This window comes from Neodiprion pinetum, chromosome 2 (assembly GCF_021155775.2).
Source record: "Neodiprion pinetum isolate iyNeoPine1 chromosome 2, iyNeoPine1.2, whole genome shotgun sequence".
Lineage (NCBI taxonomy): Eukaryota > Metazoa > Arthropoda > Insecta > Hymenoptera > Diprionidae > Neodiprion > Neodiprion pinetum.
Window position 1 is genome coordinate 7,743,403 of NC_060233.1, and position 25,298 is coordinate 7,768,700.

The 25,298-nt window shown below is 35.6% G+C and overlaps 1 protein-coding gene across 1 annotated transcript in view; it reads right to left on the bottom strand.

Moving 5' to 3' along the window:
* Nucleotides 1-1,007: 1,007 nt before the first annotated feature.
* The window catches only part of LOC124213165 (LON peptidase N-terminal domain and RING finger protein 3), a 49,354-nt gene continuing 25,063 nt past the window's right edge, over nt 1,008-25,298 (bottom strand). The window contains exons 2-9 of the mRNA XM_046614154.2: nt 15,872-15,990; nt 14,079-14,201; nt 11,987-12,208; nt 11,051-11,150; nt 9,601-9,803; nt 6,636-6,940; nt 5,542-5,749; nt 1,008-4,919 (exon numbers count right to left, since the gene is read on the bottom strand). Of these exons, the coding sequence (XP_046470110.1) occupies nt 4,560-4,919; nt 5,542-5,749; nt 6,636-6,940; nt 9,601-9,803; nt 11,051-11,150; nt 11,987-12,208; nt 14,079-14,201; nt 15,872-15,990 (1,640 nt within the window). The 3' untranslated portion in view covers nt 1,008-4,559. The remainder of the gene's footprint in view (nt 4,920-5,541; nt 5,750-6,635; nt 6,941-9,600; nt 9,804-11,050; nt 11,151-11,986; nt 12,209-14,078; nt 14,202-15,871; nt 15,991-25,298) is intronic.

A 25,298-nucleotide genomic window follows, 5' to 3' on the forward strand; every position in this document is an offset into this window, starting at 1 on the left:
TAATTTACTAAAGATACATGATTGTATTCGAAAGCTAGGTTATTCGTTGACTCGATCTTCGAACGATCGGTGAATTGATATTTCAGATTTTCGTCGGTCACCTGATCCTTTAAAACTTTAATCCCGTAATAATCCCTGCTCGGCGACGGCGCGACAGCGTATTTCTCCAAATATTCAACGATCGGTTCCGAATTCAAAGTCTGCATGGTTATAAATTCTCGCCAGCTTTGGATATACATCTGTCATATTTTTTCAAAGTCATATCGACGTTCATTTACAATTAACGGTATTCATTCATACCTGTGCGCATAAAATAAGAAGGACGAAGTTGTCGGATATTATTGAATAGTAATTTTCATTTCTTTTCTTTCACTCATATAGATTCATTTTGTAGTTTTATTACAACATAATAATCCGATATGAACAGATTTACATAAATATTATAATAATATCGATAATAATAATTGTAGAAATGTCGTTGAAGTAAAAATGGAAATTTTAATTAGGTATACGTAACACGTATGTATATTGCATGCATATATATATATATATATATATATATATGAGATATATATATATATATATATAGCTTCTCATTGATTGGAGAATATGCAGAAAAGATATACATACAACATGTATGAGGGCTATAGAGTAATATGATATTGCATGATTAATAGATTAAGATTATTATTTTTTGTCACTATTATCATGATTATCATTTCTTTCTTCATAAAAATCTATACAGCGCAAGTAGAAGAGATAATAATATTACGGAGCTGAGTAAATGTATAAATAACATTTTACAGTACAAATACGTAATATACGTATACACACATAGTAAAAATTGAAAAAAGTTGAAAATTTTATAATTAATAACGTAACAAGTGTTGTAATTACTCACTTATTTATTACTGTTAATATTATCGTCAATATCAGTATCAGTAATAAGATGTATATTTTATTAAAACAAATATACATATATTTGTTTTAAATTAGAAATAGAAATATTGGATGACAGTTATTATTCATATATATTTATGTACATTTATACGCATGACAGTTATTTTGTTTTCATTTTATAAATATACTCGTTATATTATTTGATGATTGCATGGTTGATATGCTTAACTCGCGATTTTTTCTCCATCTCATTTTCACGACGAATCGCGTTACAGTCAGGGGACGAGTTTTTCTACAAACCGGTATCCCAAAGACTTTTGCACTTACCTCTCAATAGTTCCGACCGCTCACGCAGTCACGCAGAATATTCTCTCATGATATCTATTTTCAATTACAAAATGTACCGGATGAAGGTTCGCCAGGATCCGAATCAGCGAAACTTCAAAGTCTGTACGTTGATTTTCGCACCAAATGCCATACAAATGTTGACGTTGAAAAAAATCAGAACCGTGACGATACCAATCGTTTTAACTTTCTATCCGAACATTTTATAATACAACATCAAGATTTTTAGTAATGTGCGAGGAGGACGATTTTCATACGTATGTATTTAGAAAATTAAGATTCAGATACACATTGTGCGCTATATTGGACACTGAAACAATTCATCTTTTGGAATATGTACTCAGATATTTTCACGCGTGTTGAACATATGCTGAATATTAAAATTTTGATTGAAACGGAAGATACAGAATTTCATATGTTTAACTCGATGAAAATTTATCATTAATTTTGCACTTGTGTTTGGAAATACGCGTGAAAAGATAACATCTCGACTGACGGAACCATTTCGAGGTTGGACTGTAACTTGGTTTTTTTTTTTTTTTTCCTATGCTCTCCTTGTATCGTTATTCATATTATTCGTAACAAGGTTTGAATGATTTTTACAACTGTGCGAAAATAAATTACTATCTTCTATCTATATGTAACAATACAATAGTGTGTATCTGAAAGTCTTATATACGCAATGGAATAAACAATTAAGATATACTGCATGTATACATATGAATATATTTTGACATGTATATATGTATCTTGTATTTGTATTAAAAAAATTTCTTCCATTCAATTGAATTTTCTTCACATACACGTCTATGCGTATGTCACATATATATGTATATGTATGTGTATATTAGGGTGCTTCGTTTGAGACGACTATTTTTATTTTTTTTTCACTCCATAGACGAAATATCACTCTAAACATATAAAAAAAAATTTCCACCAGCTCTTAATTTTAATTTTAAGTACTCGCTAGATGAATTTGAAATTTTCCCATTTAATTAACACGTAGAAATAATTTTTTTTTGTCAATTATCTATAGCATTGCGAGTTTTCATACTATTTAATTGACCATGGCCGGAAGTTTTAGAGGGATCCTTCCTCTTTAAAAGTCCCTACAGCTGATTTAGAACGTATGAAGTATCTCGCCAGTAAAAAATTATGGTTTTTTTCATTTTTCTCCTAAACTACTAACTTTACAGCAAAATTGTGAAGGAACTTTTTTGTAGAGAATTTAATTTCCTACAAAAAAGTTTCATCAGCTGAAACTGTAGAACTGATAGTTTCCAATATAAAATTAAATAATAAGAAAACTATAAATATCACTATTTTATCCGCATATTTGACAATTTTTATACCCAAATTGTTATAAATGTAATAAAATAGACGTGATTGTAATGTATCTTAATCATCAAATGTCTTCGCCAATTACTGCTACTCTCAACCAGAGAACATAGGTTTGTCCTCCAACTGTTTTATTGAGCACTTTTTTATATTATTTACATTAACATTTAATGATTTTAATATTCTCGATAAAATTTTTCCAATCTAGCTATTTATTGTGATTAATCAATTAAAAAAAAAAAAAAAAACAAGTGAGGCATCGGGGAATCGAACTCAAAACTTTCAATTCTTCCATGTACAATGTACATAAAATTTTGCTGTAAAGTTAGTAGTTTAGGAGAAAAATGAAAAAAACCACAATTTTTTAGCAAAAATCAACTTTACAATTTTTTACTGGCGAGATACTTCATACATTCTAAATCAGCTGTAGGAACTTTTGAAGAGGAAGGATCCCTCTAAAACTTCCGGCCATGGTCAATTAAATAGTATGAAAACTCGCGATGCTACAGATAATTGACAAAAAAAAAATTATTTCTACGTGTTAATTAAATGGGAAAACTTTAAATTCATTTAGCGAGTACTTAAAATTAAAATTAAGAGCTAGGCTTTGGTGGGAATTTTTTTTTATATGTTCAGAGTGATATTTCGTCTATGGAGTGAAAAAGAAAAAAAATAGTCGTCTCAAACGAAGCACCCTAGTGTATATATATATAATAATAATAGTTATTAATGCATAGATATATAATGTAAAGAAATAGGATTTTCCGATTACTCCGAAAAAAAAAGTTAAGATATGCGGTATATAAAGTAAAAAATAAACATTTGAATATTATCGAATCTCGTTTTAGTATAAAGTATACCTAATTATATTTGGAAATGGCGTTACGCAGAATCTTTAACACTGTGTTGCATTTCAACTGTGTCGACAAGTGAATGTTCGTTCTATCTGCATCTCGGACAATATTATTACATTACGTATCCGTATGATATTGTATTTAATTTCAGCCCGTGCCACGCGCTCCGTACCATCTCCCATTTCTCATCAATTTCTTTTGCACACCATTTTCATCCTTTTTTCACCAATATCACATGCGAAACAAAGTGTATTCAACGTTACAAAATACCCTTATCATAATATTTTAGAAATGTACTTGGTTTCTACATTCTCGTATCACGCACCTTATGCTTTTCTCACGCCGCATAATAAAATTGACAATAAAGTTGAGTTGCGAACGAAATTCGAAACTTGAATTATCAATACTTTTTTTTTTATCGTTATCATTATCGTTATCATTGTCATCGTTGTTACATTTACTACGCTTACGTGCACAATATTTGGATAATTTACTCGTCTTACTCGATTTCGAGCATAAACGATTTTCACCGGCTCCTTTACACGTAAAGATACGATCCGTTTTGAATCTTGGCAAATTGAATGAAAGTTGCGACGACACGTAGCTACGTAGCACGTGACGCGCGGCGCGTAAACGTAGTGATTGGCGTGCAAAAACATTTACGACATTCATATCCACCATACACATATCGTATACACAGATATATTGTATACGCGTTACATGTATATATTATATAATAATTAATTTATCCCGCAATCAATCTTCCTCGTTTCAAATGTAAGAGCAGTACAGTGTTGCGGTCTTGAAGAATGAGACGGTAGAAATTAACGAAAACTATTCAAAGAAATATCGGGGATTTGCGATTGACGGATTTCTGATTGAGAAAAAACAAAAAAAAATAATAATAATAAAAAACAAACAACAGCGAAACGCTCGATCGATCGATTAATTGGCAAAAATTACGAGGGGTCCAATTTTTCTCTTGGTTTTTTTTCTTTTTTTTTTTTTTTTATCTTGTGCACCTTAAATGCATTTTCGCGACGTTCGAATCCCCCAAAGATGAGCGGGTTCAGCTGCAGATTGTTGGTATTATTGTTGTTGTTTGGCCGATTTAAGGCAGTCCTAGGAGTCCTGCACGACGGAAACTTCGTCCATAACGGCGTCCTCGTCCCTGCAAATGCTGGCGGGTGTTTCAGCTTCCCCGGAGGGCTGAGCGGCGTCGGTCAATTGCCACTGCTCCATGTGGTCGAGGGTCTTCTCGATCGCACGCAGACGCTTTTCAAGACTCGTAGTTCCCAGGATACCGGCCTGGAGCTGGGGGCCCAGAGGCAGGATCGCCAGGAGCCACCAGGTCCAGGACGGCCCGTCCGGAAGACGGGGCCAGTCATCCTCCGTTTCCGGCATCCTTCCGAATACACGCTGGATTTCGTCCTGCTGGGAGGGCGCGACCGTTGACCACCACCTTCGACCCTTCGACCGAACCTGAAACGGACAAATCGTGGTTTAATTGGATTTTTGTCCAAGTATATCTTTAACGCGTGTGCGCACTCAGGGATATTTTTAGTTCCGGTTACCGCTCAGTCCTTGACTATTTTCATTTTTTACCACAATCGAAAAGTACAGTTCTAGGTGGAAAATGAAAATTAGTTTCTTTTTTTGTAAATTTGTTTCTTTTTTTTTTTTTTATGTTTTCGAAAATATAATCACACATCCGAGATTTTGTAGAAGACTTCCGGAAACAATGTTGAAAATTGGAAATATGAAGAAATTCGTCAAAATATTTGTAAGGAGACAACTAGATCATGACTGTGTCAAATTGATGTCGTAATTAATTTCTCTCTCAAAATTATATCGTCCACGCATCTGTGGTTTTTTTTTTTTATTTTTTTCAACTTTTTCATCCCCGAGAATAGAAAGTGCATTTCGGTCCTTGTCGAATTGCGATAAAAAAAAAAAAAAAAAAAGCAACAAGAACAATTTAAAGTAGACAAATCACCGCGCATACATTTTTTACGTGGAAAAAATAAAAGCACAGCGATGTATTCGACGATACGTAAGAGAAAAAAAATGAAACTTGTTGAAGGTATTTTTTTTTGAGCATTACCTTATCGTGGAGTTCAAGAAGACCGGACAGCTGATCGGGCTGAACGAACGAATCCCTCAGGAATTCGACCTGAGCAGTGTCGTATCCGTCTTTTTCATCCCCGCCAAGTACCCTGAACCTTCTGCCACCCGTCGTGCTCAAAATGCTGCAGCCATCCTTGAGGAGGACGCGGTCCCTGATTTCCAGCATCGTGCCGTACTCGGCGTACCTGAAAGGTGAAACGGATGATTGAAAACGGAGGAAATATTTCGATTTAGGTTTCTTACGTTGGATTGGAAAAAACGAAGCTTGTGTACTGGGTGTTTTTTTTTTTTTTTTTTTTTTTTTTTTTTTCATTGCGAGACATCGAAATGTCTCAAGAAATACGCATCGTAGAAAAAAAACGTCCGGAATAACAACTTTTCGATCTCGAAGGGGAAAAACTGACTGCGTAAAATTAGACCCGATTTCATTCCAAACTCTGAGGGAGGGAGGGATAGTAGGTTTAAAATTTGAAAACGGGAACGTCCATTTTTTATTGCAGATTTGAATACATCGTAAAAAAATACGCAAGTTTTATTGAAGAAATCGAGTGTAATTGGAAAAAAATGTGATTTTTTATCATTTCAAGAAACGCGCGTTGAATCGAAGACAAGGAAGTACTTGTTGAATGTTTTCCGAAAAAAAAAAAATCGATTGTACGTAGTTTCATCTCATTCTCACCGTAACTCAAAAAAAAAAAAGTTGTAAATAGATTTTTTGCCGAGTACACTAAATTTTTTCAATAAAACATGCGCAATTTTTCGTGAAGAATTCTAAAAAAAAAAAAAAACAAAAACGAAAACCCAATTATCGAACAAATAGCCGGAATTGATTGGCTTGAAATTCGTTTCACGAATACTTTGTCAAAAAACGAAAACTTGGAGAACGAGATGAAAATGGGCAAGCTTTTCTCTCCGAAACTAACGAAGAAAGAAGTAATTAAAAATTGGTAAAATTGGAATTGAATGCGAGTTTGCATTTTCTTTTTTTTTTTGTTTTTTAAAATATACCCAATTCGATTTCTCGCAACAAGCACGTAAATTAAAATATTTGGGAAAATCGAATCTACTCACTTTTTAGTCCCCGTCTCATCTCTGTTCAGACAAGCGGCGATTCCGAATTGTCCGATACCGCTTTCGAGACATCGTCGAACCATCAGCCTGTATCTCGGTTCGTAGACGAATAGCGGACATGCGACGCATGGAAAAGCCGTGGTGCATATAAAGACAGCGATCTCCTCGCTTCCGAGACCGGAACCCAAACCCTTGACCAATTCCGCCCTGTCATTAGTCGCCCTTGCCGCGTATTCGCAGGGCGTTACGATTTTCAGCGCCCTTTCGACGAAGTCGGTTACGGTTTTTTGACTGCTCGCCAAGTACTGGAAACATCAGAAATTCGTTCTTTGTATAGAATAATTCTCTCTCATAAATATATATATATCTATGTACACACATATATATTTATTTATAAATATATAGATTGATAGATAGAAGCTTGCGGCACGAATTTTATACACACACACCCACACATACACATGAAGCACACAACTGCGCTGATCAATATCGAAAAACACAATGTGTGCAAAGTGCAGAACGTGAACCATCGAGTCAGGCAATTTTTTTTTCCCTTTCGTTTTTTTTTTTTCTTTTCGTTTCATCCCCATTTCGATCTCACAGGCTGGAGAAATGCGAGAAAATTTCCTACCAGCCAGGTAGCTACGGGTATAATTATAAGTTTTTATCCATGTCACATCATATGACACAGTGAAAAAAAAATTTTTGGAATCAACGCGATCTCTGTACTCGATTAGATGAGAATAAATTTTTATTAATAGTTCGACGTTTTTTTTTTTTTTTTTTGCTTTTGTTTTTCGAAAGTAAGAGAATCATCACAATTTGTTGCAGGCGAGGCTAACTTTGGCATGAAAAAATAGTTGTCATACCTGTTTATTGTATCTAATAATTTATCTAATAATTAATAATAATTAATACAATTAGTTAATCGAGAAAAGGTTTAAATACTCATACGAAAGTACGTTGGCGCCGTCGTATTTTACAGAATGAATAATACTTTTCTCGATTTCATTTCAAGTCGAGTGAAAGAAAAAAAAAACATGAATGATTTTATTTCAGGTATGATATAATTACGAGGATCACGGTGTTCGAAAAACATTTTTTTTCTCTGCTGTCGTGTGTGTAATATTATATACAGTGAACGTAGAGTGAAAAATCCTGTTCTCAAAATACGAGTCAATGGAAATCTTTTGATAAAACTGCATTGACATTTGTAAATTTCAAATGATTCGTATTTGAAGAACGTTGGAATTTGGAACTACTATCGTATACCGTAAAAATACCTCGTACATTCGTCGTCACATTGGAGGCCCCGGTAAATTTCACCTGCATTTATACTGGCTCCCGCCAGCTATGTAGTTAATTTTGCGTGCAATATTGTCAGGTATAAAAGTTATACTGAAATTTTCATATTTTCAAATTGTAAAATATTTTTCCTGCGTGTGTAATCTCGAACCTCTTGATAAATTTTCGTGAGTAATAAGGTGAGGTGATGAAAAAAAAAAAAAAAAAAAAAAACAATGCAGCGTCTAAAAATACTCGGATATTAAATATCAACAATTCATGATTCTTGCACAATGATTTTGGATGAGAAATATGATCGGTGCGTATCATCGTCTTACGGTTCACAATTCGAAGCTACAGCTGAGAAATAATATAACCATGATGATAAATTACAATAATAACCGACAGAACGTATTAAGTCAGCTTTAGAATAGCTCCTGCGGTTTTTCATGCTGCATACGCGAATAGTTATTATTGCATTATACTTTCTCTCGTACTTCAATTAATATCGTCTCTACTTAATGACAGTCGCACCGACCAGGAAGCGTCGGGATTAGCCGCAAAAAACAATTACTTAGATTTTCGATCAATGATAGTTAATTTCAACCGTTCCCCGCAGCTCGTTACCGATATCCGTTATATGTATGAAAATTCTCCAATTTTCAGAACACTTTTAAATTTGTATATAATATATTACATTGTACCGCATACGAGAAACACGCGTTCATCAAATTTATCATTTAATTTTTGTCTTGGAAAATTTTGACGGATAATTTATGTGTTCGGCTTTTCTTTTTATCTTTCTCTTTGCAAGAAAGAGCCGGAAAACTTTCGCTGAATATGAAATTCATTTCAAGATTGATCCTCGGGAATTTTCGATAAAAAAAAAAAAAAAAGAACAACATGTGTTTAGACATTTTCTGATGAAGAAAATTGAAACTTTGGAGCATGTACTAAAATCTTTAAAGCGTGATGGAAATAAAAAAAAAAAAAAAAAACAAGAAATCCGGGAATATATAAAAACATTGTTATATCTTCAGCAAATTCTTAACGTAGAATATTCATATTACAGCGATTCAATTTTCATCCCGTTTTAAGCACTCCTCTAAAACATTAGACAAATTTTCCATAATTTTCAGTCTTCGCTCGAAGGACAAAACAATAAGAACGACTTTTTGTCGATGACCATTTATGCATGTATAGAACTCATTTCTTTTTCGATAAATCGTATGAATTTTTTGTTTTTTTTTTTCGGGTTTTTGGTCTTCCGTTACAGTTGGCGAGGATCTGCGTCATTCGAACGAATCTTATATTCGGAAGGATCGGATAATTTTTAATTAAACATAAATCAGGCTAGCCCGTGACTTTGTATCTTTCAAACGACAGGAAATGCGAGAAACTCGAAGGTGAAAGGATTAGGTCGAAATAAAAAATACAAAGGTGACTGAAAATTGACTAAAAAAAAAAAAATAGTATTCTTCAAAATCGGCAAGGCCTGATAATTTGAATTTTGTTACATCCCGCGTTGTGTGACGTGTGTAAAATTTCGTGATTCTGGCCCTAAAAAGCTGGCCTAAGCTCGGTGTGAAAAAAAAAAACAAAAAAAAAAAAAAACAAAACAAAACAAGAAAAGGTAGTACAGTACATTACATGTAATATGAGAAACGTTATCGCAACTCACGTCGGCGAGGGATGTTATGCAGAGAGGGCAGGCCGAGGAGTAATCGAGGCACCTGTCGAGGCACATCCAGCAGTAGGTGTGACCGCAGGGCGTAGTTACCGGTTTCCAAAGCACCCGGCAGCAGAGGATGCAGTCAAATTCGCCGCCCCCGCTACCAGCCGCCGTTAACGGTGGTAGTAAAATTTCCGCCGGCCTCGTATCGACTGAACGGGAAAGAGAAATAACCATTTAAACATTTGTTTAATGTTGAACATTTTTTTTTTTTTTTTTGTGATTCGAAGAGTAAATTTAATTAAAAATTACTTTTGCGAATTATATTTTACAAATATACACGCACGAGGCTTTTTAACCCAAACGTCAAATTCTTCTCATGAATTATTTGTTAGAAAAGGAAAATTTTTCCGGTAAGATGAAAGTGGGCAAGCTTTTGGTTTAGAAGCTACAAGCGAGACGTGTGATTGAAATAAAAAAATTGTATTTTTGAAATTGATGTTTAATTTTTTTTTAAGTTTTTTTCCATATCTCTGTGCACAATACTCGTTTATTCTTATATTATAATTTATTCCCCTTTCAATTATATACATTGCGAAATTAATTAACGGATGGCAATTAAAACTTTTACTTCATCGCCAAGGTAGCGTAATTCTTACAATAATTGATCAATCATTCGAGTGAATATTTATTCAATATGAATTTAAAGTTTTCTTCACTAGCGTGCAGTTTTTTTTTTGAAGTTTGTATCCTGGCCTCGTAAATAGAGTATAATGGGTTATATTTGTAATATGGTGTACACTATGCATAAGGGTGTTGCGGTGAAAAATAATTTGCAATTTTTCACCACAGAACACCCTAAAAAGTTTGTTCAGGTCAAAAGAAAGATTCTTTCAAAATATCAGCGTTCCACGTTATATGGAAGATTGCGCTCAGTTGATTTTTCACTTTTATACGTTATTTTGAATTCATGAACTATCGTGAATAAAAAATCTTTTCTATCGCTTACGTCAATCGTAATATCAATTTACGTCACAAAGGAGAGCCACAATTGTGATGTCAAGTCTCCGGTTGATGTTTGAGAAGCGTATTCGACGACTTTTTCACTATCAATTAAATCTCATAAAACGGTTATAATTTAATGTAAACTTTCAATTTAGGAGAATAAGATACCCGGCTGACACATCTTCGTGTTACGGATCGTGATCTTTGGGTTGAACCTAAATGTCAGTATAGAAATACTGATTGAAGTGCTGCAACGTCTTTCTTCGCAACTTCAAAAAAGTTTGATCAAAAGTGAAAAATCAAACGAGCGCGATCTTCCGCGTAACGTAGAACGCTCATCTCTTCGCGGAATCTTTCTTTTAACCTAAACAAACTTTTTTCTTTTTGTGGAAAATCGCAAATCATCATCTTCCGACACGCCCTAACGTACACGTATCGTTGGAGTCTTACGTACTTTTGAGTTTCCTAACTTCTTGATAGACCCTGTCCAATATGGCATGGAGTTTCCCATTGTCCGGAGAATCGGAGGCGAACAATAGCCTTCGACATATCGACTGTAACGAGAAATTGGAAAACGGATTATTATCAGCCGGTACTCGGCGACGGTTATAGCGTGTATAAATAATAATAACAACAATGATAATAATCATTTCTTATGCGGTAACCTCAATCGAAGTGTGCCTACGTTACGTACTGTTTCCTCATTTGTATTACAACCCTGCCTACTGCCGTAGATGTATAATTATAATCATTGCGTGTGTATGTAATCTGTACAATATTGCTAAACTTATCGTTAGAATGTCAGTTTATTCTTAATTTACCTAGGCAACACAATCAAAGTTGTGTCATGCGTTTACGTATTATAATTGCCCTTGCTAACGATGCCGAACATTGCGCGAAAACTATCGAATGGAATTATTTTTAATTCCGTACTCCGAAGTGAAAATAATTGTTTGCTCTCGATTTAGGTACTTGAGTTTTTAATTTTTCACAGTGCGAAGAAACGAATGAATTAGATATTAAGATGTTTTTAGAAATCAACTAAAATTGTCGATGTCAAAATTATTACCACCGTCCACATGCGACACACGTGACAAGTTTGAAATTTATATCGAGTTTTTTAATGGAAATATTAACCGATATGTCTTTCGTAAAAATTTTCAACAGCACAGTGAAATCTTTCAGTAATATTACAAGAAAATGATCCGATTGTGAATTTTAAGACCACGTCGAACGGACGGTTAATTAAAATGAAAGAATTCAAAAACGAGCGTAAAATCTTTTCCGTCGGAACGGAAATAAAAAGAAAAAATAAAAAATAAAACTTGAGAAAAAAGAAATCGAGCGAAGGAAGAGACAAGGATGGATAAAGAAAAAATTGTCTAATCACTTGAGTTATTTCCTCCTCGCCGCTGCTGTTATCCTCACAGTCAGAAGTGTTCAACGCCTCCTCCCTCTGGTGATTTTGAATAGGACTCATCAGCGGAAGCAGCATTTGGTGCCTTTTATTCCTCTGGCTGCGGGCCGATATGTCCTGGCCAAGATGATAAGGAGCCCTCGAGGATATCACGTTCTGTCGCCTCAAACTTGGCGCCAGCATACGGTGGAGGAGCTGTGAAACGATTAAAAATTTTCTCAATCAATTTCGTTACATTTGTTTTTGTTGGTATGAAATGAAAAAAAAAAAAAACGCAGAAAGTTCCGAACTTTGCATCGGTTGCACAAAAATTCGTATCATTCACGCTTGTTATGCAAGGTATTTTGGTTAAACGAGACGAGACGGTCGATGAAATATTTATACTCGATTTTACCTCCTAATATACACGCGGTTAAACTGGCGAAGAATATACTCGTTATATAAATGTCGAATGTTAATTTAAAGTGAAATATATTCCTAGTTCAACTTCATGAGTTTGCGATTCTTGTCTCGACAAGTGTTTCGAGTCATTCATTATCGAGGGTGAGAAAAAAAAAAAACGAAGCTTTTCTTCATCGTCGAGATTAGTTAAAAAGAAGATTAAAACCCCGGTGTAACATGTTTGATAAATGTATAGGACACAATTCAGAAAATGAGTAATTTTTTTGAAATCTGAAGCCTTGATTTGCCGACGAATGAGAGCTAATTTATATCCTCATCGATAAAGTTTCGCAAGTATTTTAATCTTTGATCATCGCACGGTATGTAATTTTATGAAAAAGAAAATCCGGATCAGAGCAATATTCACATAATTCATTTGACATTAATTTGTATCCACCTTCTTTTTTTTTTCACTATAATTGCGGCATTGTTTTTATTAACCCATTTGCTTTGTTGTACACTGTAATGTATAACTGCGTATCAAAGAATCGTCGTAGTGGTAAATATTTCTGACAAATCAATTGCCGCTGTTTGTTTTACAGAATTATTCTCACGTTGCGTGAAAAACGGGAATTGTGAAGAAGAAAAAAGAAAAAAAACAAATCGATATCCGAAACACGTCCAAAACATATTGAAATCGTTCAAAAAGTGTTTCTTTACTCAAATAAGGGCGTTTTGAGTCGATATTTTCATTTTGAAGCGAACGGATCGAACAGGAATTAAATATCGAAGTTGTACTCTGGTTATTTGATAAAATTTGATAAACTTTTCTACATCCTCTAAAAGCGGGGATCTTTCCCCTCGGATTCCGTATTTTCCCGTTGTTTACAGTGACGCACGGTTTGACCTGGTTTTTGTATATCAGCGCGTCACGGGCAAATTCGCGAGTCTCCTCGTCCGCGTTACGTAAAACGTTTCGTTTAGTTTCGTCTTCCCAGTCCTTTGCTGCTAGGTGACACGCGACGCGGACTCCGTGCCGAGTCTTACGCAACGTATCCGACATGAAGCAAATGAAAATCCAATTACGTCCAGCATACGGCTGGCAGACCGTAACCGGAGTTTCGTAAAACGTCAATTGCGCCAGTCGTTTCATTCTCACATCCCGCTTCTTTTTTCATCCTTTTCTTCTTAAATAATTCTATTCATCTTCTTTCTTCGCTCGCCGAATAAAAACTTGCGCGTTGTTCGACACCGATTTCAATTCCGTGGATAAAATTATGATTATTATTTTACTTTTCTTTTTTTTTTTTCTTTTTTTCTTTCTACATCGTTGTCGAAATCAATTTTAAAACCTTTCGGCGTTTGAACGGAATGCGCGCAACGCAAAGAATTGAATCCAAAAACCGCGACTTATCGATAAAGTCGGTTGAACTTTTTTTTTATTTAAACAAATTTAGTTTGAAAAAAAAAAAAAGGAAAAAATGGACAGCAAATTTTCTCTGATCGAAACTTTCCTGCAGGCGTTTTTCTAGTTTTCCATTCAATTTTCTCTTTAAAATCAGAAGACAAATTCGGACGACTTTGCGCGTAGCTTCTTCGCGTCATTCATTAACGTGAATTTTTCATTTCTTTGGTTTGGAAAAATTTCGAAAATTTGATAAAATTATTATTATCGAAGACTCACCCTGGTCAGTTCCTGTCGTACTGGCTGAGGATTGCCGTCAATGGTAACGCAGGTACAAAGTGCGGAAAACGCTTCCTCGTATCTTCCGAGGCACGAGAGAGCCACGCCTCGTCTGTAATGACCCTGCAATTTAGATTATTCATCAGTAAATTGATTACTCGTATAAAATTATTCTAGAGTACAGCTATACAGCTTTACGACAAACAATGAATAAAATTTGTGCCAAACTCGATCGATCATTGATGTCAAGTAGTTGTAATACGTTGATAATTGTCGGAGAATGTAAATTCGAAAATTTGGTGATTTCGAAAAATTAACGACGGAGCCAGGAATCGAACCTGGCGTCTAGAGATGACAAATTCGAACTCACCGGCGATGAGAGAAATTAACGACAACAGAGTCAGGACGGCTAGGTGGTCTGGTGGAGTAAGGCTCCGGTCAAGCATCTCTGGACGTCAGGTTCGATTCCTGGCTCCGTCGTTAATTTTTCGAAATCACCAAATTTTCGAATTTACATTCTTCGACAATTATCGTCTCGCAATCAATGATATGCACATCCGCATATCGTTTAACAGATGGCTTTGCCCGTCTTGCGTGGCTTCTCATTAGAAGTAAGAATTCAAATGTAAACATATCTCTAATCCACGCACTACATTCTTTGACAGTGCTTGAAGAGACGAAATTCTTAATACGTTGATAATTTGTTTCGTACAACGCGTGTTTCGTTCATCGTCGAGCGTGAAGCGGTTGTAAAATTTGCACGATCACGTGTGATGATCGAAGAGATGTTGAGATGATTAAAAAAATTCGCAATTCGCTTTATCTCTTTATTTATTAATGTGACGTTACGTGAACGTCGTACTTTCGGCTGTGTGCACATTATGTACAAATAAATATTCACTTTGGCGTTATACATACGAGTATACATGCATACATGTATACCTATGAATGTGCGTAAAAGGGGGATGGAATATAGGAATTGCGCCTATACGTATACATGTAATGCCAAAGTTGCACAACATCGCGCGATCATTGTAACTTGAATGTTTGCAACACATTTCAAGTGAAACACCGGCGTTGTTTGAGATTCTCGATTGCTGGCCGAAGGCATGTCAAAATAAACGATCTTGCGCCATATCGCGAGTATATACCAGTATGTATAGGTGTATGTAAGCAACCTCTACCCGACATCCACAGCTTTCCAATGCAATACTTTTGCTATGTATTACCAATATATACGCAATATTTGCAATAATATTACTGCGATATATTTTTTTTTTTTTTCCTCTTGTTTTTAATTTCTTTTTCTCTTTTTCCTCTCCTTTCGAAAGAAACAGCCTAATCGTGGAAATTCGAAATTGGAAAGCTAGGAAATCGTTTACAGCGTACAAACGATGAGGTGTACGGTGTTTTTTTTTTTTCTTTATTTTTTTATTTTATTTGTAAAAAACGAAATTCATCGAATAGCGTATTGGAATAAACCGTAGCACAATGAGTTTCCGTATTTTTTTTTTTTTTTTTATTCTCACGAAAATACGATAAATTATGAAAAAAAAAAAATTTACCCCAAGATCCTTACAAAATTTCAAAGGTTCCCCACTTTCTTACTGTTATTACATCGGCATTCGAACGAATAATTTTCATCGACCGTTCGGAATATCGTTTTCCGAGATGAATTATTTTCGCACACAGCGTTTATATTTATACGAACAATCGCTGCAGGCACAAAGGCATCTTGGGGAACGTGAGATGAATGAAAGTAAATCTAATTACATACTGGTGTGTATAATTACCTTTCCCCAATCAGGTCTGAGTCTAACCGCGTGATCGGCATCGGTCAGCGATGCTTGCGGCCTGTTCAGCAAATGCAGGGCGTGGGCTCGGTTGCTGAGATGTAACGGGCTGTCTGGGGCTGGAAACGGAAATTGAAAAAAAAAAAAACAACGTAAGAATTGCGAATTATGACAATAAAGGTTATCAACGACGGGCTTTTAATTGTTATTTATTACAATTACGAAAGATTGGAATAAAAATTTACTTTTTATCAATTTTATAGCAACTTTGAAGGAATTATGATTTCAAAATATGAACATCTCTTGTTTTATTACGGTTTAACGAATATCGTATTTTTTTTTTTTTTTTTTCTTCAACACGAATGTTTTCACAAACGTTACTAACTTTAACGCGACGAATGCAACGAATCACGATATTTCGTGAGCATTTTCCAAGAGCGAAACGATACGTGCGCCTGAGGCAGGCAACCGGAGTTACACATCACACAACTGGGTGGAGCAACGTGTCCCGACATCGCGACACTCCGTTGAATCAATGAATAACTGAATTCGTTGACTACTCGTCCTACTCTTAATTGCGTCATATTAGTTGATAGTTCGAATTGAATTTTTCATTATTTTACAAATCTTCTGATATTTTTTATTCAAGTTATTATCACAAATAATGCTTGACGTTTGGAATGGGATACGGTGTTCAAACTAAACATTAGCTGTAATTCCGGTTGCCTGTTTCAGGCGCACGGATCGTTCCGCCGCGCCGTTAAGAAAACTCACGATGTATCGAAAACACCGCGTTTTTCGAATTTCGACACGGACTAGAGTGGAAAATTTCGATCTTGACCAAAAAATAAAATCACCTCAAGAAGAACATTTTTGGTTAATATTTGCGGCTTGAGAAAACGGCTTTAAATTTGTGAATTTTCGTAATACAGTCAAATATTCCTGAATATAGTAAGGAAAACAAGAAAAGTCAATACTGCTGTATTTTTTTTCAACAGATAGCTCCGGGAAAGTAAAATAGGAATTTGACTGGTCCACCCACTCAATTTGCCCCGAAATGGGCAAATATGGCTACATTAGTGTTTTTGCATATTTTCCTGAATGTGCGAAAAAAGATTTTAATAGAGAATGGACCTAAGCTCAGAAAAAAAAATATATATATATATTTTTTTGATGGATTTATCTGTATAAATGACATCGGTGTAAGTTTTGATGACGAGTATGTCAATCTTACGTTCGCTTACTCCTAATCAAATCCTAATAGAAATTCGAAACACAAATTGGGAATCATGATTATAAATTTTTGACACAATTAACGAGCGTATAATAGAAAATAACGAATCGGGGAATTAACGATAAAATAAATATGTATACATAGAGTTGATTAATTTACATATAAACGTGATTTAACCCACTGCACGTGTATTGTGTGCCTATTATTGTACATGTATTTATACTATTTGCAATTTATGGATACATGTATAACGTATTTATGCAGAGTCTGCGGCGTCTGTCTTATGTACGTATTTATTATACTGTCTATTATTATGCCGCAATCGCGTCGTTATGTAAAACGCCACCGAGGTATTGTATGTAATTATAATCAGGAGCACGCGAATATTGCAACGTGTCGATATTTATATAGAGCGTTACCTAAATCTTTAATTATAAGCTGGGTTAATTGAGTTAAGCAGAAATGTTGGAAACACGTTTTTGGGGTAACACGCACAGCATTAAAATAATTCAGTCTTTCGATTATATCGGTCTGTGCTCGAATTACGATTTATATAAGAATTCGACATGTTGGAAAATCTGTATTGTGTGATATCGTGTAATTGATGCTGACTTTGGATTAAAAAAAAAAAAGAAACGTTTCTACGAAACACGATCAAAGTTCTTTTACAACTGTGCATAGTTAAAGGTATCCAAATTTTTACGAACGAAGAAAAATTATATCAATTCATGGAATATGTGTGGAATGTGGCGATGATTTTTTCTTTACACTTACATATCGCTCGACGCGTTCAATCGGAATTCTATAATGATGTTTGATAGTGTATTGTGTAAAAAAGAGGAAAACTCTGGCCTTTCGAATCGAGCGTAAGTTTGCAATACGAGTCGTGGGTGAGTCGAAGAAAAATATTGCATATAACATGCGAGGCGAAAAGATCGAGTTTGCCTCCTTGTTGCGAACGATTCTTTATATAACAAGAGTATGATACGCAGTTTTCACAAAGCACCAAATTGAGGTTAGGGTCGCGTAATGTCAGATTTGGTAGCGACAGTCCCTGCGCGCGGTGCAGAAAATACCACTTTTAACTCCTAGGACTTAAAAGTGGTCTTTTCCGTACTCCGCGCATGTGCATTCGCAAACTCACTCCACCGTCAAAGAAACGTGCGTAAAAAACGCGTAATAAAACATGCACGAGTTGTGTAAAAATAAATTTTCTCACAGTCCACCTTTAATTGTTCAATACTGCCATGCGCATTGTGTATGTCCGTTCCCCCGTGACGGTGAGTGACCGTCAAACCGACAGATCGACGACGTCGGAATTATAACTGATTATACGTGTATATATATATATATATATATATATACATACTCGCACGGTGTTTTAAAAGGCAACGAACTCGATGGAAACGGTCGGCGAATGTCGAGGCCGAGATCTCGCGATCTGCGGAGATCGGTCCGATAGCCGCGCGGACAATTAACCGTGAAATCATGCCGTTGTTCAGTCATCCATGATTGCCAGGCTTGATACAAAGAGAGGCAACGATGCGGTACGTAATCGAAAAAATGTCCGTTTCGCAAAAACTGAAATGCCTAACTATTATCCATAATATATGCCATAAGATCGGCACACTATTGCGGAAAAAAATAACGAAATTAACTAACAATTTCACCTGAAATCTTGAGATATAAAAATAATACATGATGACTTAAACCTTGATATATAAAGGTATAAATGATTTGTTTGAACGAATTTCACTGATACCGGTATGTATTACCATTCTCTTTGCTTACGCTCACTCACACGACGCTACATATTTTCTCATAACTATAATATCGCGATAATTCGATGCTGTTGTAAGGATAAATTGACGTTGAGGGTTTGTTTGGCTGAAGAAATGTTGCATATCAGAAAATGTCGCGTAACTTTCAAAAATAATTAAATTAAACCACGGTATCGAATTTTCTAGTCTTATTAATTCCGACAACATTCAAACCGTTGTTACCAATCTATCGGTGTGATGGAAAAAAAAAAACAATACATTTCTCAACGCGGCGTCGTCGTTTCGTTGTCTTGCCTTGCACACGATTAGGTGTCCGTGATTCACGACGCATGCTGCGCATCCGATGCGATGATCAGAGACGATGCAGTTGACAGTAGTAGGAAAGCGCCGGCGCGGTGCGACATGCGCCGAAGCGAGCCGCGCAGGCGAGAACAGCGCATCCTGGCATTGTGCAGCGGCGCAATGTCATTGCCTTCTCGGCGAGAAGCCCACGGCTAAACGGACGGACGTATAACGTCAGCTCTTTCTCTCCGAGATCATGGGTATGGCGGCTTCAATCCTGTACGAATGTACATGATAATTTGCAGCTTTTCTTTTTCAGTGTCTCCAGCGCTCATAATTATTATTTTTAACATTTCTTTACTCAACTTTTGATTAGTATTATTTTATCCTGTTGATTTGTCGCTATTTGTTCTGTTATTTTGATTTAGTTTTTATTATTCCTCTATCGTCATTAAAATAAATTAGTTTTAGGTTATTGTTGGTTTTTTCGTAATTTATGCATGTGGCCCTCGGCGAGTTACACTCCAGGATCAAATAAATATACTTTCTCTCTCTCTCTCTTTCTCTTTCTTTGAGAGCTCCTTCGTCTGCAGCATAACGCAGCAAGTAGCACGCTCGGTTAGGTTAAAATTGCATAAAATGTGCGGCAGTAACATTAACCTTGGGAAAAACTGAACGCGTTTTATTCAAACACATACCGATGGATTTTTTCACCTCCCGAAATCGTTTCCATTAATCCTCCGTCGGTCGTGTGGTTTTTTTTTTTTATCAACGTTTCCGGCCAACACGAACGACTTAGTCCTGGGCTCTTTTTGTCCCACTTGGAGCTTTTCAAAAATTATCAAAAAATTCAGGTAATCAGTTTCATCTGTCTACTTGATATTCCAATACTTTGCATTGCGAAATTTTTAATCAGTAAATTAGTAGAAACTGTTAAAGAATGAAAAATTTTCGAGAACAACGATGAGGGCAAAAGTCAGGGTGGACGATATCTTTCACTTTGACCAGCGGAGGGTTAATTCGCGGGAACGAAGCGCCGTGTGCTTTGGTTGTTATTTATTTTCCCTTGTCTAGAAATTTTCCACAAAAGAATTCTGCAGGAAAAAAAGGCTACGGATGCTGAGCTTGTCAGAAAATGACTTGCAAGCTTTCAAGATTCTCGGTTCAGGAATCACGACTGTTAAACCGATGTTCCAACGTCTTTATATTCACCTTCGCAGAATTGTTACTGTTTATTTTTATTTTTCTTTCTTTTCTCTCTCTTTTTTCGTTCATCTTGCTGGAGAATTGTTTTTCTTTTACTCCTCGTTAAATAGACGTATCCTATACATCCGACAGTTTTCCACCCAATTTTCATGCACAAAGTTGGGAGATATTTTTCTTTTCTCTTTTCTGTCTTATTCATGAAAATTACAATTCATTGTTCACCCGTTACAGGCGAATACAATAAACGAATCCTCGGGGAATGGAACACGAAGTAAGCCTCACGTTATACGAAAGAAAATCCAAACTGTTTCAAATATCTTCTATAACAATAAAAGGGAGAGTTATAGACGAAAATACGACACGTTTATACCGTCCGGTTACACACGAGGAAAACAAAACAATGAGAATAACTGAATGGTCGAGATACAAGGAAAAGAACAAATAAAATAGAATCCACCAAACTGAATTCATTGCACAATTTCGGTGCAGATGTATATATATATATATATATATATATACATATATATGCATATACATATACGTTAATATACACTGCGTCAGGCATCTGGTTGAAAAAGAAAACAATTCTCACTTGCGCAAAAAGATTCGGCAACCGATAAGTATATACGCTGTTATATGTATGTATACAATGTACTATGATATATGCTACGCATACATACATATTCCTATGTGAAAACACTATTTGCAGAGACCAATTACGAAACTCGAGACACCTACGCGTACGAAGACTTATTTATCCGCGTTGATCGTGCGACAGAGAACGAAGAAAAATTGGTTGCAATTTTTTTGTTGTTTTTTTTTAAGAGTTTTATACGAATTAATATCACTGTGCAACGATGGAAAAGAATGTCTCGATTTGATCGTTTTCTTACGTTTTTTCTCTGTTGATCCTTTGTGTTGCGGTTGAGACAAACACACATACACCCACAAGTTTTTTTTCGACTCGACTGTTTTTAAGTTAATCTTTTCAAATTAATCAATCATTACACGACAATCATAATCAGTTATTAAAATAAACGTAGTCCGAGGTTTGAAACAGTGAAATATTTTTCAATATCAGGTAAAAAATATTGATTCAACTTTTACAGTATAGCATGAAACAGATACTTAGTAAGTAAGACGATGATAATAACTGATACTTTAATCGCGTAAGCTGATATTATTAAAGGAGTAAAAAAACAAAAACCAATTGTGAGGAAAAATAATCGATTATACCGGATTAATCGGGAAAAAAGAATGGATCTAATTCGATTATTTTTGGTCATTCCTTAATTATAGGAAAGGCGATCCGGCGTCTGCGGTGCATCGCGGAGGAATCGCAGGAGATAGAAATTCTCTATTTACTCTATTAGCGACTAGGTGAGCGACCTTTACGTAACGTTCGCGGCCTCTTCGCCGTGACGCCTGACTTACATACAGCGTGTCTACTCTGTTTATAGATCCCTATTATACATGTACGCACGTTAAATTCGTCTGCTATGTGTGCCGGTGCATCGTTGTACAAACGTCACGATCCATGGATCGATGGATAAAAGCGAGAGATAATTGGAAAAAGAATGAATACACGATTGTAATAAACCTCGATGAATTGTCCGTGAAGAAAGTAAACGATATCGCGTTACATACTTTATAAGAACAGTCTGTATATTTTTTTTCTTTATTTCTTTCTCTCTCTCTCTCTCTCTCTCTCTCTCTCTCTCTCTCTCTCTCTCTCTCTCTCTCTCTCTCTCTCTCTCTCTCTCTCTCTCTCTCTCTCTCTCTCTCTCTCTCTCTCTCTCTCTCTCTCTCTCTCTCTCTCTCTCTCTCTCTCTCTCTCTCTTCATCCACTTATCTTTCCTTCAATTTCACACTCGCCGCTAATTTTATACCCACTGCGTTTCGACGTATAAAAAAGCTCGAAGCTTGTGTTATCAATGCCGACAATTTATGTAGGACTAACTCTTCGCGTGTAAAGTGTATACGTGTAACGTTATACTAGCGTACAAAAATCTGTATCACACGTACGCACGATGTGTCGAGCGATGGTGTGTTTCAAAGAATTTTCGTTAGGACATCGATGCCTATGTGTGTACGTATAATGTGACGCGTGGGTATTTGTTCGTTTGCTAAAGCGAAATAACATGTTTTTCCGCAGTTCTACATCCTGTGCATGTGATAAAAATGTATTGAAGATAAAGTAGAAAAAAAGAAAAGAGCACACAACTTAAACAATTTTCAACGCGTCATCATCACCGTGGCGTTACGTTAGATTGTTTTTTTGTTACAAATAAATCGTTGTACATAACGTATATCGCGTATGTAGATGTATGCTATAAGTGGCGAAGATATTCTCTTGCTAGCGTACATAAATGCGCACAAACTGCAATTGAACTTTATCGCACATGATTTCATACAATGTAAAAGCATTGCAAAGGCCGGGGGAGATAATTTATTGCCGGAATGATCGAGTGTAACGTTTCTAGTTTCAACAGAACGTTCGTGCATACGTTATATACATAATTTAAACACGGTTTGTAAAATTAAGAAGTAGAAGAAACAAACAAACAAAAAATAAATAAATACTACCGAAACAATCAAATACTACTGTAAATATTTTCGACGGTTTGATTTGTTATCGTTTATTTTCTTTTTTTCATACACCACCGATTCGTTTTGTTTGTCATATTTTTTTTTTTTTTTTCATAGATATTCTACCTACGTTGTAATTTATTGGATGATTTACAAGTTATATTATTTACAAATTTAAATACAGTTGCCCCGCTTAAGCAACAATTGTACGAAGATTCAGACTTTTCGAAAATCACTCGATGCACTCGGTTACATTATACACGATATTTTTGTATATAAATGATCTAGGAGAATTTTCTCGACTTTCTATTCGATCTTCATTATTTTTTACATAAATATAAATCAGGCTGAAGTTAGTAACGTTGACGCAACGAAACGTGATGCTAACAAAATCATCCTTATACGGACAATTTAAAAATAACTTTGAACGAGTTGACTTTACAGAATTAAATTATACTTTTGTTTGTAGTGGTTTACTGAATCTCGGACAACATCCATCGTTACACTGACGTTACCAACCTCATTCTCGTAAATATAATAAATTCATTAATTATACGTGGATGAACAAAGAGTGCAGCGGAGATTTCTGCACTCATATCTGCTTTTGCGTCTCGCGATGACTTTGACAAGAGCCCAGCTTACGCAACGATATGCTTGCGACTCTTCCCTTCCTTTACCAAGTCAATCAACACCGATTGTGAGAGAAATTTTCAGTTCCGGTTACCGCTCGGTCCTTAATTATTTTCATTTTCTCCCACAATCGAAAAATATAATTCTAGGTGAAAAATGAAAATTAGTTTTATAGCCGTTACCGGAAAGTCTGGTATCCGTTATATTTTTTTTATATTATACGTATACGCCCGTTTTTGGAACACGTGGGAACAACTTTTTCAAGGCATTACCTAAGCGCTTGCGCATGTACAATGCGTAAGGTGAAACTTTGAATCCTGCTTATCTGCATCATTTACGATACGTATGGTTGACACACGTATCTGCATCCGTGTTAAATGCAAATTCGTTTCAAGCGTGTGAGTACAATGGCAGCTCCGTGATAATACGCGTGAGTATTGTGCTTGCATATATAATATAAATGTCGATAAACGGGTAGATTGTACAAGCTGTAAGCCTCCGACGTTGCATAGCGTACATTATACGGTGATACATAGATATGTACGTACATTGTGCATTGGGCAATAATAATATATATACATGTTGCGGATCACGGGTGCGGCAGTGCAAAATCGCAGGTGTAATTGTCTGGCTTTTGAACACCTGCAACAGTCGGGATTATTGCAATTATTGTACAAATTGATAGTGATAATCAAATTGTGAAATTGGAGATTAATTTTGAGTAGGTAGGCACGTACAGATGGAATGCATGGAAACAAATTGCGAGCAGATGCGTTGGAGAAAATTATATTTCACTTTCTGATCAAAGCAGCAGTGAAAAGGCGGTAATAATACAGGGATAAAAATGAAGCTGCAAGGCTTCGAGTGTCAAATACTGTCGAATCATTGAAGAGAAAAAAACAAAATCATCACAGAACCCAGATGGATCGTATTGAAATATCTCGAGACGTTATCGATCAGTTTCCTTGGTTTTTATTTTATATTTTGTTTTTTTCTTTTTCTTTTTTTCTTCAAACACGCAAGGTACATTACATTGGCGCCGTGTTACGTAACGGTGAGACTTTTAACCAGTCTCCATCGAATTATCACTCAACTTTGAACATTACTCCATACACACTTGTAATCTATTTACATGTGTGTAATATCGTATAATATATGGGAAAGGTTTGTCTCGATCAGGAGCCTTAGGCGTGGAACCAGTGTGTCGAATAACGCAAATGTCAAAGTCAACCGTACAAGGTCCCGTTTGTCTACTTTCGCATGCGTATCTATCAGAGATATATTTGAAGCTTCGTATGAATAAAAAAAATTCTTTGACTTGCGGTTAAACTTGTGACCTAATTATGTCGGGGTGTTGATTTCCAATCGTTTAACAATTATTTCTTACGCGATAAATGTTATTTTTCATACTAATTTTATATATATATATATATATGTATATAGAGAGTATATTTTTCATGAAATGATAACGAGATCCTTTTTTGTGGAGCGTTCGACTTGCTACAGAAATACGTTCTGGTCTTATCGGTACACTAATGCGTTGACAAGTTATAAAATTCCTAAGCTTAGAACAAATTTTCTTCCATGTTAGTTAAATGGAAAATGGAAATTTGCGACGAGACGCCTACAAATATTAATATTAAAAGCTTAAACTTGGACAGCATATTTTTTGTCGTCATATCGAAGAATACTTTCGACTTAAATT